At 48.5% G+C, this 17,948-nt stretch overlaps 1 protein-coding gene across 1 annotated transcript in view; it reads right to left on the bottom strand.

Moving 5' to 3' along the window:
- The window catches only part of LOC123804729 (calcium-binding mitochondrial carrier protein SCaMC-1), a 28,402-nt gene extending 20,598 nt beyond the window's left edge, over window positions 1–7,804 (bottom strand). Inside the window, exon 1 of the mRNA XM_045817154.1 lies at window positions 7,475–7,804. Coding sequence (XP_045673110.1) covers window positions 7,475–7,657 — 183 coding nt within the window. The 5' untranslated portion in view covers window positions 7,658–7,804. The remainder of the gene's footprint in view (window positions 1–7,474) is intronic.
- Between the last annotated feature and the right edge of the window lie 10,144 nt (window positions 7,805–17,948).

Here is a 17,948-nt window from a genome sequence, read left to right as displayed (position 1 = left end):
AGAAGTAAAAATAATGGCATTTGATTTTACATGTAAGCCCTCTTCCACTGTCCCCCAAGGCACACACCTTCCGCCTCCCATCGCCCCCGCAGATGCTGACAGATTCTGCTGGTTTCGTGTCACGCTCTTCTGAGAACACGAACCCGCAGTGTGGCCGGGTGGCACAACGGTCAGACCTCCGAGCTCTGGACTCAGAGCGGAAAGGGTCTGAAACTCATGGGATGCGGCCAAAGTTTAGAGGGAAATTTCTGGAAATGCATTAAGAATTAAGATAAAGAGTAAAAAAGTCATCATAAAGAAAACAAATATACCGTGGAGAGGACTGCCAATACCAAAAGGTGGCTCTTTGGGGGAAAAATAAAAAACGGTAAAACTGGCATACCCCTGAACACTGGCGAGCAGCCAATGTCGGAACACAACAGTGAAAATCACGAGGTAGACATTAAAAATACTATGAACAACTTCATGTATGATAGTTGAAAAGTTGTTTCATGAAGTATGAAAATCGAGCTAAAGTAGACAACTTCCCACAAAAAGAGAATTTATCAAAAATCACTGGAAAATCTAAGTAGTCCTGTAAGTATGAAAGGAATTTAATCTGTAATTTTAAAACATTCCCACAAAAGAAAATTTTAAGGAAGGTCATTAGTGAGAAAGATGCAAAAAATCCTACAAAAGTTAGGAAATCAAACGAAATCTAACACTATGTAAAATGGATAACATTGTATGTAAAATGCGTAATACCACATTTAGTAATATGTGATATAACAATATACAAAATGGAATATATATGTGATGAATGTATTCCATGAATGCCAAGTTATGTTATGAGTAACGTTTAAAAAGAAAACAACTTGTAATTTACACATTAACAAAATAAAAATGTCATATGATCATCTTAATAAATACAGAAAAACATTTAATGGATTCAACATCATTCATGATTAAAAACTCCCAGCAATCCAGGCACAGAGCAGTGCTTCCGTATCGGATAAAGGGTATCTCCAAAGATTTCCGGCCTTTTTGTTAAATGGCCATGAGCAGGAATCTCTTACCCCGCAACCAAAATAGCCCTGATTCAAATACCATCAATTGTCATTTATAGTTTTGAAAGCAAATACATTTGTCCTGTCACTGAAAAATAATTACCGCTGAAGTTAATTCTTCCAAAGTTGATGGAGGGTGGTTTTCATCTCGGAATTATTTCCTGATTACTCAACACGTACAGAATATTTCCCAGTCCAAGAAGAACTACCACAGCATTCTGGGGCGTGCCATTTACACACTGCAGTTTCATCTAAGAAATTTACATTTTGATCCACATAAATATTAGCGAACAACAATGATTTTGGAAATTACAACTGGAAGGACATCCCCAAAGTGGGGCAGAAGCATTTCCGGCCTAGGTGCCCACCTACGCTACTAACAACAGGTGAGGACATTGGACAAGGTGACCCCAAAACAAGGCAGCAACCAACACGTTGAAAGCAATTTCAGTTTGGAAGGTTTTTTTTTTTTCATTGAAAAGATAACTGAAAAAAAATGTTTGAGAAAAGTGTTAGCTATGTTGAATTATTCTTAATACAGTGCCATTGATCACCGATCGGAAGTCTACGGGCGGGCCCAGGTGAAGCTCGGGAAGGTGTAAATGAGGCTGCACCCCTCTCCGCCCGAGGCCTCTCCGGGGCTCCCGGCCCCAACGTCTCCCTGACCTCAGCCCCACCGAGGCCCACCTTCCCTTCGTCCTGCGGGGAAACGACGCCCATATCCTCCAGGCCTTCCTCAAACTCAGTGACGTCCAGGCTCCCGTCGTCATCGCGGTCCAGGAGCCAAAAGAGTTCCTCGTAGAGGGCGTCCATCAGGGGCGTCTGGCAGCTCGGGAGGCCCGCGCTGCGGCCCCGGGGGCCTCCCGCGGGTGGAAGCGACAGGAAGGAGGGGCGTCTCTGCCCCCCACTCCCCACCCCCCGCGCGTCCCGCCAGCAGAGCCCTAAGATGGCAGCATCTTCGGAGGCCCCGAAGACACAGCACGTCCACGAGGTAACAACGCGCAGGAAGGGGAGAGCGCTTCGCAACGGCTCCAGGCGGAGGCGCGCGGGGCTCCCGGCCCACAGCGGGTGGCCCTGGCGGTGGTCCAGCTGCGCTCCCGGGGGTGCAGGTCAGACGCCCTGGTGTCCACCCCACTGCAGGGGAGGCCTCGTTCCCCCAAGACTTCCGGCACGACCTTTGCCCGGCGGCGCTGTCTCTAAAGGCGGGGCTTCTTTTTAGAGAAAAGTTGGGGAAGGAGTGCTGGGACCCGGACTGTGGGCACCAGGGCTGGTGGCGAGGTCCCGGAGTTTGTTCAAAGTGGTCCGTCTCACCCTCCTGAGAAGTCTCTTCGGAGGTGGAGGCCGGTGAAAACGGTGCTACTGAAGACTGGGAATTGGGGAGCTAAGGAAAGTGCACCCACTTGGGCCTTTCCTTCTGTGATGTCCCCCACCCCGTCACCTCCCCCAACCCACCTACAACCCCAGGTCCTCGCGGTCACCCCCGGGAGCCCCCGCCATCACAGCAGGGGCCGGGCAAAGCCACTCTGATCACCCAGTCCCGGCTCCAGCCTCCCCGGTGCACGCCTGGGAGGGAAACCTCCAAGTAGGCAGAAGTGGAGTGAGCGGGGTCCCAGAGGGAAGTCAGGAGATCCTCACAAACGATGCCCGAGGCGCTTGTTACACCCCTCTCTCCGGGCCCACCGAGGGCCTGGCTTCCCTAAGCACCTACCTGTGGCCCTCATCTGCTCCACTGCAGATGTAGAAGAATCCACATAGGAGGGTTTTAGGACAGAAAACCCACCTTTATGTAATCTACTTTCCTAAATATGGATATTCTTTTTAAAAAGTTGAAGATTAAAATTCATGTACAGAAACAAGAACGCGCAACCATTGCTGGTGGGAATGCAAGATGGTGCAGCCAGTCTGGCAGACACTTGGTGGGGAAGAAAGAAAAAGGAAGACATCTTGAGCAGGGGTGGGAAGAAAAAGAAAAAAACATGGAAGAAACTTAAATGCCTTTTGCTGGGTGAAAGAAGCCAATCCGAAAGGCTGCATACTCTATGATCCCAGCTGTCTGATGTTCTGGAAAGGCAAGACTCTGAAGGCGGTGAAAAGGCCAGCGGTGGCCGGAGGTCAGGGCCCCGGGGAGGATACACGGGCAGAGCACCGAGGACTCCCAGGGCAGCGAAACGACCGTGTGTGGTGCTGTGATGGTGGATACGCGTCCTTGCACGTTTGCCGAAACCCTCGGGATGTGCAACACCAAGAGCGAAGCCGAAGGTGAGCTCTGGACTCCGGGTGGTGATGATGTGTCAAGGATGCTTCGTCTATTCTAACGAACTCGCAAGTCTGGTGCCAGATGTTGATAATCCGGGAACCTATTTACATGGATGTAGGAGCAGGAGGGACATGGGAAATCTCTAGGTCTCCCTTTTATTTTTGCTGTGAACCTAAAGTTGCTCCCAAAAGTAAATTATTCTTTTAAGTTCATCAGGAAAATGTAATCCAGCCCTTATCTGTTAGTTCTTGCTCTGCTGACTCATCATGTCAAGCACTGACAACGCAAGGAAGACCATTACATGTCCTTGAGGTGCCCTGGGGTTTGCCTCTAGGAGGAGGTTGCGCCATGGTTAGTCACCAGCCCTACTGTGGGCTTTGCAACAAACATGTCCCCCCGAGCCGCTGTGCAGGGACATGGGTCTGATGCTGTCTCAGGAGACACGCCGTGGCCCAATCAAGGAGGAATTCTCCCCCAAGAGAAACGTCACAGTCCCCGTAACGGTCCTTCCCTGTGCGCCGCAGAGAACGCAGGTAACCAGGGAGCCACAGAAGCCAGGCACCTGGCCAGGGTACGAGAGTGCACAGGACCAAGTGGAAAAGACAGAAGTCCCAGCCGGGGTGATAAGGACTTTATAGCACCGAGAAGAGGAGGCAAAGCAGAGAGCTGACAGTCTCCTCACCACACATGAGACTCTTCGGGTGCTTTGAGCTACTTCCCTCCTTGCCCTTGGTACCCCTCGCCTGTGATGCCACGTCGCCCCTAAGAAAGCGCCAATCAGAGCACGTGCCTATGAAAACATGGCAAACGACTCAGTTTTAAAATTGCCTATACTTTCCCGGGCTCGCTTCTCAAACCAGCCATCCCCGAACCTGGGTACAGGAATACCTTCACTCTCTCCAAAACCTGTCTCCCTTTCTGCTCCACGTGTTCACACAAGACTTGCCACTAAAACGATGCCAAGATTTGAGAAGGAAGAAAAAATAGCCATGAAATTCTACTGGGCGACATTTGGCAGGTGGGCGCCACCCTGTGGGATTCAGTACACGCAGTAAATCAGAGGCCCGTGTCTGGCTCCGCGCCCTCGGCGGGAAGAAGAGACGAGCCTGGGAACCGGGAAGGAGAAGCAAGGGTGGTCCCCTGCCCCTCACTCCCGTGACCCCCTGGGAAACGTTCTGCTTCCCGTTCCCACGCCTGTGGGCTCTGCCGGGTTGGTCTGTGGGCAGGAGTGTATCCAGGATACACTCTCACCCGGGAGTCCAGCAAGGGGCCACTGAACCACAAGCTCCAGCTGCCACCGGGACACTCGGACCTCCCTGGGCCCGGGGACCAACAGGCAAGAGAAGGAGGCACCACCTTAGTAGGCCGGTGGACATTAACCCTGTAGGACAGGTGCTGGTGTTAACTCTGCCACAGAGAGGAGACTGAGGCTAGAGACATGGTTTGGGGGGATTTTTGAGACTTTTTTAAATGGTCTAAAATTAGCTGGTAATTAGCAGAACTAAGATTTAAACCCAGGCAGTTTGGCTAGGTTGTCCTTATTTTCTCACGAGCTTATCTGTGCACGTAAATACATGTCCATCTGGCAACACCATGGAGGCAAGAGGAAGTGTGGCAGTGGCGGAAAAAAGGCAGGGCACAGGGGGCGGTTAGGGCAGTGACAGTGCTCTGTATGATGCTCCACCACGGCGGGGACAGGTCGTTATCCCCTTGTCCAAACCCGCAGACTGTATGGCACCGAGAGTGAACCTTAGGATAAACTACAGACTTCAGGTGACTATGACGTATAAATGAAGGTTCGTCCTTGGTTATAAAGGAAAAGAAAAAGTACCACTCTGGTGAGTGACCTTGACAATGGGGGAGGCAGTGCATGGGGGGGGGGGGCCGGAAGTGTACGGGTGCCTCTCCGTGCCTACCTCTCAGTTTTACTGTAAACCTGAAACTTCCATGAAAAAGTCTTTTTTAATTTAAAAAAGATATTTATCTTACTTTGTTGTAGGGAACCACTTCACGAGACGTGGAAATGTAGCCCCGCACCCACGTGGAAAGCCAGTGGGGAGGGAGTCGGCACGCAGGACCACGCCCGTGAAGAAGTTCTCCCGTGGGAAACCAGGCCTGCATTGTACCCAGGCTGCTTTGTGACTTGCTCTTGCTAAAACTCTCTCAGCCTGCGTCGAGGCAGCAAATGCTTACTGCATATCTTTAAAGTAACTTCCTGAAGTCTGTGCTAATTCTCCCAGGGACTGAAGTGTAACCAGACCTGTTACTCATCGTTCCCTTGCATTTGCAACATTTTTTCTGTGTTAATCTGTAGAAAGTAATCAGTAACATCCTTTCCTTTATTATCTGTAAAAAGTAATCACCTAAAGCAAACCCGAGCATAATGAATGAGAACCTTCTCTGATGTATGCTATTAGAAAGCCAACAAAAGCCTGTCCAGGCAAGGGTCAGCACACTCTCCCCTTGAGAGAGTAGCCCGGCCGTCCCTTTTCCTCCACAGGACTCAGTCGTCCGTGTGAATTTGTCTTATCTCATCCATAACGCCTCGGACACTGCAGGCCAGTGTCTGCGTCATTTTATCCAGCATTTCTAGGTACTTTTCAACAGGTAAATTTGGGTTATCTTTTCCTACATATGCTAGGAATAAAAGCATATTTTATGTATATATGTAAAAATATATATCATGGTGATAAACATATGCCATCCTGTTCTATGTGTTTGCATACAAACAGTTTTATACAACTTATTTTGTATGTGTTCTTATGTAAATTTTGAAAAATACAGGTGGTTTTTATTCTCTCTTTCTCAGTCAAGCTACACAGAGGTTTGTCTATTTTATTTATATTTTTAAAGAACTAACCCCCACCCCCAAAAAAGCACATGTTTAAATAATTCATGGGTCAAAGATGAAATCCCATTAGAAAAACTAGAAAATACTAGCAACTATCTAACAACAAAGGCACGAACTTTGAGGGTGCTGCTCAAGAAGCAATCAAAGGGGTATTGCAGCTTAAAATTAATGAATCAAGCATTTAACTCAAGAAACTAGAGAAAGAGCAAAGGAGTAACCCAAAGCAGAAGGAAATAAACAGGGATTAAGGGAGGAACATAAAAACAAAGAAGCAAAAGGAACCAGGAATGGAATAGGGAATGTAACTACAAATACGGTCAGAAGTTTTTAAACATCGTAAGTGAGGTTTAAGGACCTCAGACAAAATAAACGGACCGTTTCCTAAGAACTGTAACTTACTAACTCGGACTCAAGAAGAAAACGGTAACCTGAAGAGTCCAGTCTCTACCACAGACATTGAATGAGCAGCTTAAAATACAGAACAGCACCACAGTTGGCTCTTGCGGCCGAATCCCTCTCCCTCCCAGGTTTCAGCGACACTGGAGAGTTTCCAAACACCTCCTCCCTGCTGAGGGGGCTGAACTTCAGTGACACAATTAAAATGACTCAGAGACCTTGAAATGGCTGCGACCCGCCAACCCTCCCGGGTCAATTTCTGGACTTAGAGCGTGAAGAAGGTGAGTCCATGGAATGCCGCCTCTCCTCCTCAAGAGGAAGTTGGGAAAGCGTTAAGGCTGGATCTCAAACAGGCCTGAAACAGCAGGCAGGCGAAACTAGCTGGTGCAACGGAGCCGCTTCGGACGGAGAACTTCGTGCGAGTTTTTTACAGCATTTGGGGCCCACTGAAACCTGACAGCCCAAAAGTGCAAGTTTGATTAAATGTGTTTAAATGTTTGTGAAGGCTCAGAGCTAAATAAATAAATAAATAAAATACAATTTCTAAATGTTTGCAAGTGTTTGCAAAGGCTCAGAGCTAAAAACAAACAACACTTGATGGAAAGTTTGCAAAGGCGCACAAAGGCAGGTAAAGGCCCCGGGATGCGTTCAGACCAGAGGCACCGCGGTCCAGTGGGCGAGTGTTCGCGGCGCTGATTTTATCTGGAAAAACACACAGGGCCTTTCAGCACCCGCCGCGCCTCTGTTGGACGGGACACACGGCCGCGCGCCCCGATCTCATCTCGGGCATCGGAACCCATTCGCCGCTGGATGCCCCGGCCCCTCCTCCTTCCTGGCCGAGCGCGGGCCGCCGCCCTCGGAGCTGGCAGCGCCCCAGTGCCCGCAGCCCTCCCGGCGCTGGGGCCGCGCCCAGCTGCCACCCACCTCCTCGGCGTCCTGGCCCAGGGGGATGCCCAGGTTCCGGAGCCCCTCCTGCAGTTCGCCGATGTCCACCACGCCGTCCCCGTTGCGGTCCAGCTGCTGGAACAGGGTCTGGTAGCGCGTCGGCGGCTCCGCGTCCTGGCAGGCCGCCGCGGGCAGCACGAAGCCCCGCAGCCAGCGCAGCATCGTTCCGGAGGCGCGGGGCGGCGCGGCCTAGGGAAGTCACCGGGGGAACCGTGCAACGGCCGCAGGCCTGGCTGCCGGGACCCGGCGTGTGGTGGACGCTGCAGCGGGGACCCCACCCAAGCCGGGCGGGGCGCGCAGGGAGGAGCCGCTGATGCAGGCGGAGCTCGCCCGGCGCCCGCCCCCAGCCTCCACTCGGGGCGCGGAGGGCCGAGCCAGGCAGGAAGGGGCAGGGCCGCGGGTGGGCCTCGGAGAGGCTGTGGGACCTGGAGAGGCGGCGCCGCTCCGGTGCCAGCTGCCGGGGGCGCGGGTATGAGGATCAGGGCTCCAGAAGTCGCGGGCCTCAGCCTCAGCTCCTTAAGGGGGGCAGTGGGGGCGGTCTGCGGCTCAGGCTCCTTCAAGCCTGGTTCCCTCCTGGTTGGCAGCCCTGGCGCGCTATACCCGAGGTGGCTTCCTCTGCTGGAAACCGGGCCAGCCCTTCTTTGTCTTGCACAGACCTCTGACTTTTTCCTGCCACTCCGCACACACCGCACATCTCTGGGCCTGTTTCCCGTTCACAAAAATGCGCACCTGACCTGGGATTTCTGCCCTAAGAAACAGGAATTGAATCTGAAAGCAATTTTTTTCAAAGTAATACAATGTTATATCCATTCTATCTCAATAAAACTGGGGAGAGGGGGGGAAAAAGCAGAAAGCCAAAATGGAAAAACTCAGGGGTCTTTGGCAGAAAACAGCCACCTCCATCCAGGTTCGGCGGGTCATAAAAAGAGGGTCCACTTGGTTCTACAGCTTAGTGCACAGGACCTGCCCCTGATGAATCCTAAGTAGCTTCTGCCAACAGCACGTGTCAGAAAGGCTCAGGCCCGGCCTCTTAAGATGGGTGCAGACACAAGGCTTGGGGTTCACTGCCCAGGGAAGACAGAAACAGGATAAGGGAGGGAACGCTGGATTCAGAAAATGCCAGCGTCCTGGTCCCTCGGCCGTGCAAACCCAGGGGGCGGACCCCCTCTGAGCGCCCTCTCAGAGGTGCAGCGAGCACTCGTAACAACAAGGTTCTCTGTTGTGTGTGAACGTGTCCATCAAAGGAGACAGCGCTAGTTGTGGTCATCCTGTGTTCACCCACGGCTGCTTCACGGAAATGATCGTATTTCTACCACCTGCAGGAGGTACAACTATGTACCTGTAAGAACTTCAACTCCCCCACACTGTCTGCGTCACTCAACAAAGACCAGCTGTCCGAACCAAATCCAGGAACCCAGGATCTGAATTTTCCTCCCCCCACCCCCATGCCATTTTATATGTTTAAGACATATGTGAGTCTAGAGTTTGTAAACTGACAGCTCTCTGGTGAGTGAAAGCATCCTGAAACCAATTTATTTGCTTATGTTACCTCCAATGTCCAGTCCTGCTCAGAATTATCCTCTTCCTTCAGAAAGGCCTTCATTCACATCATCACATTTTCTGTCTGTCCTTAAAAACTCCCTCTGCCCCTACTGTGGATATTCTGTGCTTGAGGAGAGGCTGCTTGAAATAGCCATCCCAGACTTAAATATTTTCATTTTCCTTTATTTTTGTAATAACTAGAGGAATAATTGCCTGCCAAAATGTTGACTGAGAAAGCTTCTCACAGAAAAACTTATACAGGAATGCTTATAGCCATTTCATTCATAATTGCCAGAAACAAGAAAAATGTTTTTTTTTAAAGATTGTATTTATTTATTTATTTTTAGAGAGAGGGGAAGGGAGGGAGAGAGGGAAACATCAATGTGTAGTTGCCTCTCAATCGCCCCCTACTGGGGACCTGGCCCACAATCCAGGCATGTGCCCTGACTGGGAATCGAACCAGCAACCCTTTGTTTCATAGGCTGGCACTCAATCCACTGAGCCACACCAGCCAGGGAAAGTGTTCTTAAGTGGGTGAATGGAAGAACGACTTGTGCTGCGTTCATACAATGGAACACCGGGCAGCAATGAAAGAAGTGAGCTGACATACCCAGCAGTGCACTAAAGGACAACCTGGAAAAGGCGAAACTATAGGGACTGCAGTTGCCTGGGGTGGGAGGTTGGGGTGCTGGGGCAGAAGGGAGTTCTTGGGGGTGAGGGACCGGTTCTGTGTTTTGATTATGGTGGTTGTTACACAGCTGTATGCATTTGATAAAAGGCATGATACTGTACTCTAAAGAAAGTTTAATTTTACTCTGGAAATTATGCCTCAATACATCTGCCTTTAATTACTGACTTCAACGTGGTAAAATGGAATAAGAATTCTTAGCTCAAATGATCACTGTGAAAATCAAGAGAGTCTATGAAGGTCAGAAGCTTGGACTTGTTACACAGGAGTGCGGTTGCAAAGCAGCAGCGTCGGTATCACTTGGGAGCTTGTGAGGCCTGCAGATTCTCGGGCCCACCCCAGCCCCTCCGAATAAGGTGAGTCACACATGAGCCCCAGTGACCCTTTCACACGCTAGTGTAAAGCAGCAGCACTCCGAGTGTGGTTTGCACACCAGCACCAGACTGCAAGCAGGTACCTGTTCGCAGCAAGGTAGGTCAGAGATTAAGAGGAGGCCTTTAGAGAATTCATAGCAGTGTGACGGAGTTATTTTATGTTTGCTGAACCTAATAAAAATTCAAGGCGTGTCTTTATTTCAATGTTCTCACAATTCAACTTGACTGTATTTTACAGAAGTGTCTGTCCTCAATGGATTGAGAAAATACTGTTGTTACCATACAGAAGAAAGCTGTAATTCACAACGCAACTTCCTGCAGGAGAGAAGAGTGTTACACAGACATTGCAACATCTGTATGGCGGGCACCTCTGCCCACTTCTGTGTCAGTCACCCCCCAGAGACGGCGCTTCCTGCAGACACCCAGAGTGGGGACCCTGGGCTGACTCACACCTGCACAACCCAGTCTGTTCCTGCGGTCAGCACAGAAGTCTAGGGCTCAGACCAACGCTTCGATTTTTCCCCATTTCTAGCCTCCATGAGAACTACCGGCTTCCGCTGGAACAACCCCCAAACTTTATCCATTTCATCTGTTTTGATGTCCAAAGACCTCTTTCAGCACCTACTTTGAGCATCTTGTAGTCAGGAGGAACCGGCTTGAATGATCATTGCAGAGTTTCAGTTTGTCTGCTACACAAGGCTCCCCCTTGTACCTACTGGACCACCTGGTTATTATGTGGTGCTAATAGACCGGAGCCACAGGGACCCGGTCCTACCTTGCGATCCTGGTCGCTGCTGTCTCAAATGTCAGAGGTCATGGAGAGGGCTATGTAGGAGAATCTGACTCGCCCAGGGTCGGGCCACCACCACCAGAAGAAAGACAGTTTTATCACACAATGAATTTTGAATTTGAATATCCTAGCAGTCTTTAGGGAGACGATAATCATTTTAAGTTCGACTCATTTATCATGTTAAGTGGCTGTTCTGCCCATATTTTCCAAGTCATTTAGGAGACAGAATTCCAGATAAGAAGGTAAATTCTGTCTCTTAGCCTATCCACTACCTGCACCCCTGTCCCAAAATATGAAGGCAATTTCCCTCAGATAAGTATGGCACTTAATCTCCACCATTTCTAAATCATGTAAATACTTTGGATTTCAAAACAGTTGTGTCAAATTCAAATGGGCTTCAAATGCCACATGATCTCACCTTTACCTGGAACCTAATCAACACAAGAAAAAAGCAAACAAAATATAACCAGAGACATTGAAATTAAGAACAGTCTAACAATAGGCAGAGGGGAGGCGGGAGGGGACAGTGGGGAGAAGGGTTTTCAGGAACTACTGTAAAGGACACATGGACAAAATCAAGGGGGAGGGTGGAAGCAAGGGAGGGAGGTGGGTTTGGCTGGGGTGAGGGGAGTGGAGGGGAGAAAATGCAGACAACTGTAACTGAACAACAAGTCATTTTTATTTTATTTTAATTGTTGTTCAAGTACAGTTTTCTGTCTTTTGCTCCCATCCCAGTCCATCCCCCCACAATAAAGTCATTTTTTAAAAAACCCACATACAGCATCGCTTTGAACATAATCATGTATAAGACTGTGTTAAAGCCATCTTCAGTTTTGAAATCTTATGTAAATTCTGTTCTGAAGACTGACGGATTTAACATAAAAAAAGTACACACCCATTGAAGAATCAATAATTGGGAGAATTGGATCCACATTCTGTACTGTATCTTTGCTGTGAAACGTCCCCTCCCTCCCGCCCGCCCTTCCTCCCTGAAGCAGCCGGCAGGTGGGCTGGGGGAGGGGTGCCCAGGGAGCACCAAACCCCAGAGAAAGAAGGTAGCCCGGCAGGGCAGCAGCCGGAAGGGCTGGGAGACCGGCTGCAGGTAAGGGGACGGAGAAAATAAACGCATACGTTGAGGATGACGAGACCGAGGCTACCTGCTGTGGAGAAATGACTTGTAGTAAGCAGAGGGGAAAGCTGGTGTGACCCCTGGAGGGCTGGTTTGAATGAGTGGCGTTGGTGAGAATTCAGTTTGAATATGTTTGGATACAGGAATACAAAGGGGTCTCTGTCCTCATAAAGCACACAGTTTAGTCAGGGGAGACAGAAAATAAATCACACCTCAGGGCTCTGTAGCTAGAGAACAAATTTGGGTCAAATGAATAAGCAGAAAACTAAGAATCTACAAAACAATAAAAATGGCTTCTCAAACATTCATTTTTAAAGTTACGCTGTGCAGAGAGGAACTTCAAATGCACATTTCTCATTTTAAAGTGCTCATCACTCATTTTTGAAAATGGAAATTTTTGCCATCTTTTAATTTTTTCATGCCTTTTTGCTACATGGACTCAAAAACTGAATCTTTGACATTAAAGTTTGTTCGCTTATATCTTTGTAATGTCTTCAAACTCATGACCATTTGTTTCTTTATATTAATGTGACTGGACTAGCCTCTGTGTAATACATTTCAAAGAGTTTGAGAGCGATTCAACTTGCAAGAAGTTCATTTCTTTACCACATTTTCAAAGTGTTTTCCTTCTGAAGCAAAGGCAGCCACTTCGGGGAAATGGCCATAGTGTAATGCTGCTAACAAGTCAGTAGAGGGTGCTGCAGCTGAAGATAAAGAACGGTTTGGGGATGAGTGACAGGCAGGAGGGGATCCAAGGAAAGAAAGAAGTGGGTGTTTCCAGTCACCCCCACAGTTATGGGTCCCTCAACTACACTGACAAGAGATATGGAACTAAAGTATTATTTAACAACTGGATGTAACACGTTTTTTCTGTTTTAAAGAATTAGTCCCTGTCCATATTCATTCGCTGTCCATTCCAATAAAACCAAAGTAAATCAACAGGAGAGTTGTCATATATTTATCTTTAAAATTTATCTTATATAGCCCTGGCTGGCGTAGCTCAGTGGTTTGAGTGCAGGCTGCGAACCAAAGTCATCGCAGGTTCGATTCCCAGTCAGGGCACATGCCTGGGTTGCGGGCCACAGCCCCCAGCAACCTCACATTGATGTTTCTCTCTCTCTCTCTCCCTCCCTTCCCTCTCTAAAAATAAATAAATAAAATCTAAAAAATAAAAATAAATAAAAATTATCTTATATATTGCAAAAGCAATTTATCAGGACAGCATCCTTCCGTCAACAACTATGCAACGCTTCCTCTGGCGTCAGGAACCTGCCTGTCCTGTGAGTGATTTATCTCTCAGCGACTCGGGTACCCATCTGAGTCCTGACGCACATGATGTAGCTCTGCGCTGAGAAAAAGCGGGGAGCGGGGACGTGGGATGGTCCAAGTTCATGTTATAACTCTCGAAGCCTTCTTCTGTCAAAATGTACCACTTTTAAAAGTTGTTATAGTATTTCTTCTTCGTTATCGTTGTCGACTTTAATCAACCCTCCCTTTTAATGTCTATACAACTTCGTGTGTCTTCCCGATGTGGACCCCGTGAAAGGTATTACTTTACCTGTGTGTAAGGTCAATTTACAGTCGTATTAAATACTATTTTTTATATTTTCTATTTTCAAAAAAAAAACTTCAAGAAACCAAGGAGGCTATGAAGAGATAGTGTTTAGGGAGTCCAGCGGCCATAAAGGTCATCTGAGCTCTAACTCCTGCAAAGGGGCTGCAGCGGGCACTCGGCAAAACAAGACCAGAAGCGGGCTCCCGGCGGCGACAGCCCAGTTTCACGTCTTCCCACCCGGCGGGGGAGCCAGAGAGCGCCTTTCTTGACGCTCTTTCTGCTGCGGCGTTCCCCAAATTCTCGTCAGGGGCTCCCTGACCCAGGTAAGGTGCTCGCTGATGGAAAAATGAACGGTGTGCTGAAGCCCAAAGCACTGCGTTCCCAGTGAAGGAATCCAAGTTCAAGAAAAGAGGGGAAAGGCGTTTTTCTGGAAGACGATGTAGAGGCACAGACAGATTTTCCTTATTAAATGTAACGGAGTTGACTTTCAGTGTATCCGATTATATGTAATTTGTCAAATGTTCAAAAGTCAGCTCTACTTAAAAACAAATCAGAAAAAAAAACAGCAAAAAATATATACATACTCATTCCTTCCTCCTGAGACTTCCCCTCTCTGATCACAGATCAACTACCTCTGTTAAGAAAAAGACTCCTCGGAGGCTGGCACCGCCGCCTACTCTAACAATACGGCACGACTTCCTTCGAGCTCAGCTGACACACACAGCTGTGCTCACTGCTCACAGGCAAACCGTGCCAACGCCAGTTTTCTCCGCCTTCCCAACAAGAGGTTTGAGCATGCCCTCCCCGTGCAACTACTCTAAGCCATGCCAAGTTAGCACGAAACCCAACTTTCTCCCCACTGCCCTCTCAAGTTTATCATTACTATTACCATCATCATTATTATTTTATTCATGCTGTCATCATTATTACCTTTATGAACTGGGCAGCAAAACAAATTCTCTAGTGAAAATATTTTTCACAAACCCCATGGCCAGTGAAACAATGTCCTTAGCTACTCCTTAAAAAAAAAAAAAAAAGTATGCATTCCACCATGCCTTCGATTTCTCTCCATGAGCCAGGGGAGCGAAGGCATCGGGCCTTCCGGCACAGGACTAGCTCCGTGAGAGGAGTACCACCTCCTGGAGAGCAACTCAGAAATTGATGCCCCCACGGTGGGGGGCATTTTTATAAATATTTTTACATTAAAATTTAACTTTAGAACAGTTTTAAATTTATAGGAAATCTGTGATGACAACACAGAGAATTCCCAGGTACCCATGCCCACTCCCCCATTATTATTAATATCTTAAATTAGTACAATGCATTTGTCACAAAGAACCAATATCGACATTATTCTTAACGCAAGTCCATGCTTTATTCGGTTTCCCTTAGTGTTTGACCGACTCCCCTTTTCCTTTTCCAGGATCCCACCCAAGACGCCACATTACACTTAGTCACCATGTCTCCTAAATCTCCTCTTGGCTTGGCTGTGACGGCTTCTGACTTCCCTTTTTTGCTTTTTATGACCTTGACCATTTTGAGGGGTACTGACCAAGTATTTTGTAAACTGTCTCTCGACTGGGATTCCTTCAGTGTTTTTTCAGGATTCTGGGGCTTGGGGTTTTGGAAGGAAGACACAGGGGTAAAGTGCCCTTCCCATCACAGGGCATCAGGGGTCCGTACACAACCGGGACAACTTAGCTGATGTCGACTTTGCCTGCCTGCGGAGGCCGGGTTGCCACCTCTGTCCAACGGAGTCACTCTTTTTCCCTGTTTCCGCCTCGTCCTCTTTGGGAGCCTCCGCCCAGAGACCTCACTTAATGTGCGCAGGGTTGAGGGACATCGATTAATTTGAAATTTTTCCACACAGATCTGTCTATTCTTTCCCACTTATTGTTTCAATCATTGATTTACCTCGGGATGACTCCTGGCTATTCATCTCACATGTGGGGTTATGACCCAATGCCACTTCATTGCTTCTGGTGCTCCAGTCCTTTCAGCTCTGGTGACTGGAAGCTCTTCCAGTTGGCTCCTGCGACCCTCGGCTATGCCCCCATCCTTGTGTGCATGTGTGCGTGCGTGTGTGTGCATGTGTGTGCACGTGTGTGCACGTGTGTGCTTGGGCTCCTCCTCTGTATTTACCTGCCTGGTCCTAGAACTGGTCATTTCCCCGAGGAGCCCTGGGGCCTCTGCCGGAGAGCGATGTCAGAAACTCAGGCTAAGAGAGTCGAGAGGCTGTGCCCGAAGGAAAACTGGGCTGAACTGTCAGCTGAAGAGACTTTACAAACTATGCAGGCCATGGCCAAGGGTGTGGCGGACAGCAGGGCCTTCGTGCGTCGCAGAGGCCGAGAGCGAGGGCTGGGCACGGTCCCCAGCGAGGGAGGAAGTGCTAAAGTTCTGTTCAAAGCACCGACCTCTCTAAACTTAGTTCCCCAGCTGCACACTGGGACACTAATCCCAGCCTCCCAGGGCGGTTGTTAGAATTAAGCAGGAGAGCCTTTTAAAGTGCTTGGAAATAGGACCTGGTACAGAACAGGCACTTAATGAATTTTAATTTTTTAATTTAAAAACAGGCAGCACTGGACGTTGACCTCTGACACAGTGACTGGGCCCACCCACTCTACAGGGAAGCCCTTTGGGGAGTCATCACTTTGTAACTCGGGCAAAGGTCGTGGCGCCCTAACGGGTCTCCACTGTGTCCTCTTTCCGTGGCTCTGTTCTGTCGCCTCAGCTATCTTCTCTCACCGGAGCACGCGGTTGTCACCTATGCCTCAAAGCTCTCCGCGACCTGCCACCAACCCCCAGCAGTGGCTGCACGTCTCACTGCACCTCCCCAGGCAGCCCGTGTTCGAAAGTGACCGGGCCACTTGCAATCCCCCTAGTGCCCACGGGCCTCCCCACTTCCCTGTCACGGCGCAACACGTGCCACACATCCGGAGCGCGTTTAAAAAGTCCGTCTGCACAACTGCCACCGTGACTCAGGTGGCTTACACGCCCACTCCGGGACTTCACGGGAGAGCTGCCTTCCTCCCTCGGGGGGCTGAGGCTCAGTGTAGCTCAAGTTCCACAATTCTCTCCTCCAGCTCCAGGACTCCGGTCCTCTCCCTTGGGGACAAGGTCCCCGACTCCTCCCACCGTAACGGCGATGGGTCCAAGTAAAACCTTCCTCAAAAATGCCTTCTTCCGTGGGCTAATTCCGGACCCGTCTTCTCGGTGCTCACGTGGTTCCCCAGGCACTGGGAGGCCCGGGACGCTGCGCCCTGGAGAGGGGCTGAAGTCTGGCTCGTGGGAAGTAGGAAGCTCCACTCTGATTCAACAACTTTGTGTTGCGGTATGTGCCTTAACCTTGTAATTTCTAATTCATCCATCACCAGGAAACTGAGCCTCTTGAGGAAATTAATAAAGGCAAATTTGGGGATCAGCAAGGCTTAGGCTCAAAGCCCGGCATTAGTCGGACCAGCCAGGCAGGTCTTCGTTGGAGGCGCCTGGGGCCAAGCAGCCGGTTCCCATCACGTCCACACTCTCGACACATCAATAATTAAATAGTAATTGACTGGTTCCAGCAGGGACTAGGGTTCATTTTTTTTTTTCATGAAAGTGAAAAGAGACATTTAAGATTTCAAAGGGTTGACTCAATCAACTCCTAAGTTGAGTAAGAACTGCTTCAACAAGTCTCAAATAATGGATTTAATTTTTAAATTCTTCCTCTCGAATGTTTCTCTGTTAGAAAATAAAAGAAAATTTGTTCAATGCTAATTTGTCCTCAATGCTGACTCCCTTATAACAGCTGAAAATATCAAGAATAAAAACGAACCAGCACTGTTTATACTTACAAAGAAATGTACCCAGAGAAGCAAAAAATATTTTATCATTTTTTTCATCATTCTACCCACAATCCGATAAAAGGAATTATGAGATCAACTTTCCATTTTGCTTAAAGAGAAATAGACCCCGATCATTTGCTATAACATCAATTTTAAGTGCACTGATTTTTCTCTTTGTGTATAAAACATGTTCAAGCTCAGCTTTCTTTTTAAAAAAAAGTTGTTTAAATACAGAAAGGTTAACACAAACCGCTACCACTGACCAAATGCCTTGTAATGTTACCACAGCACATTTACACCCAATAAGAAGTTGTTTTAAGTCCGGGTTCAAGGGAGAGGAGTGGGAAATGTAAAGAGAATTCAGTGGGTATTAAGGACTTCAAATTACTAAGGAACTTTACCAAAATGGTTATTTTATAGAGTTTATAATAGATAAAGAGAGTGTTTCAACAATCATTTGATACTTTTTCCTTTTAGGAAGAGATCGGTTTCTCTTTACAACCCAGGTGTTACCTTACAATTCAGGGATCACAGTGATGACAACAATTTCG

The sequence above is a fragment of the Phyllostomus hastatus genome, unplaced genomic scaffold (genome assembly GCF_019186645.2).
Source record: "Phyllostomus hastatus isolate PE091 unplaced genomic scaffold, TTU_PhHast_1.1 phas_scaffold_216, whole genome shotgun sequence".
Taxonomy (NCBI): domain Eukaryota; kingdom Metazoa; phylum Chordata; class Mammalia; order Chiroptera; family Phyllostomidae; genus Phyllostomus; species Phyllostomus hastatus.
This window is presented reverse-complemented; position numbering and strand designations above follow the sequence as displayed.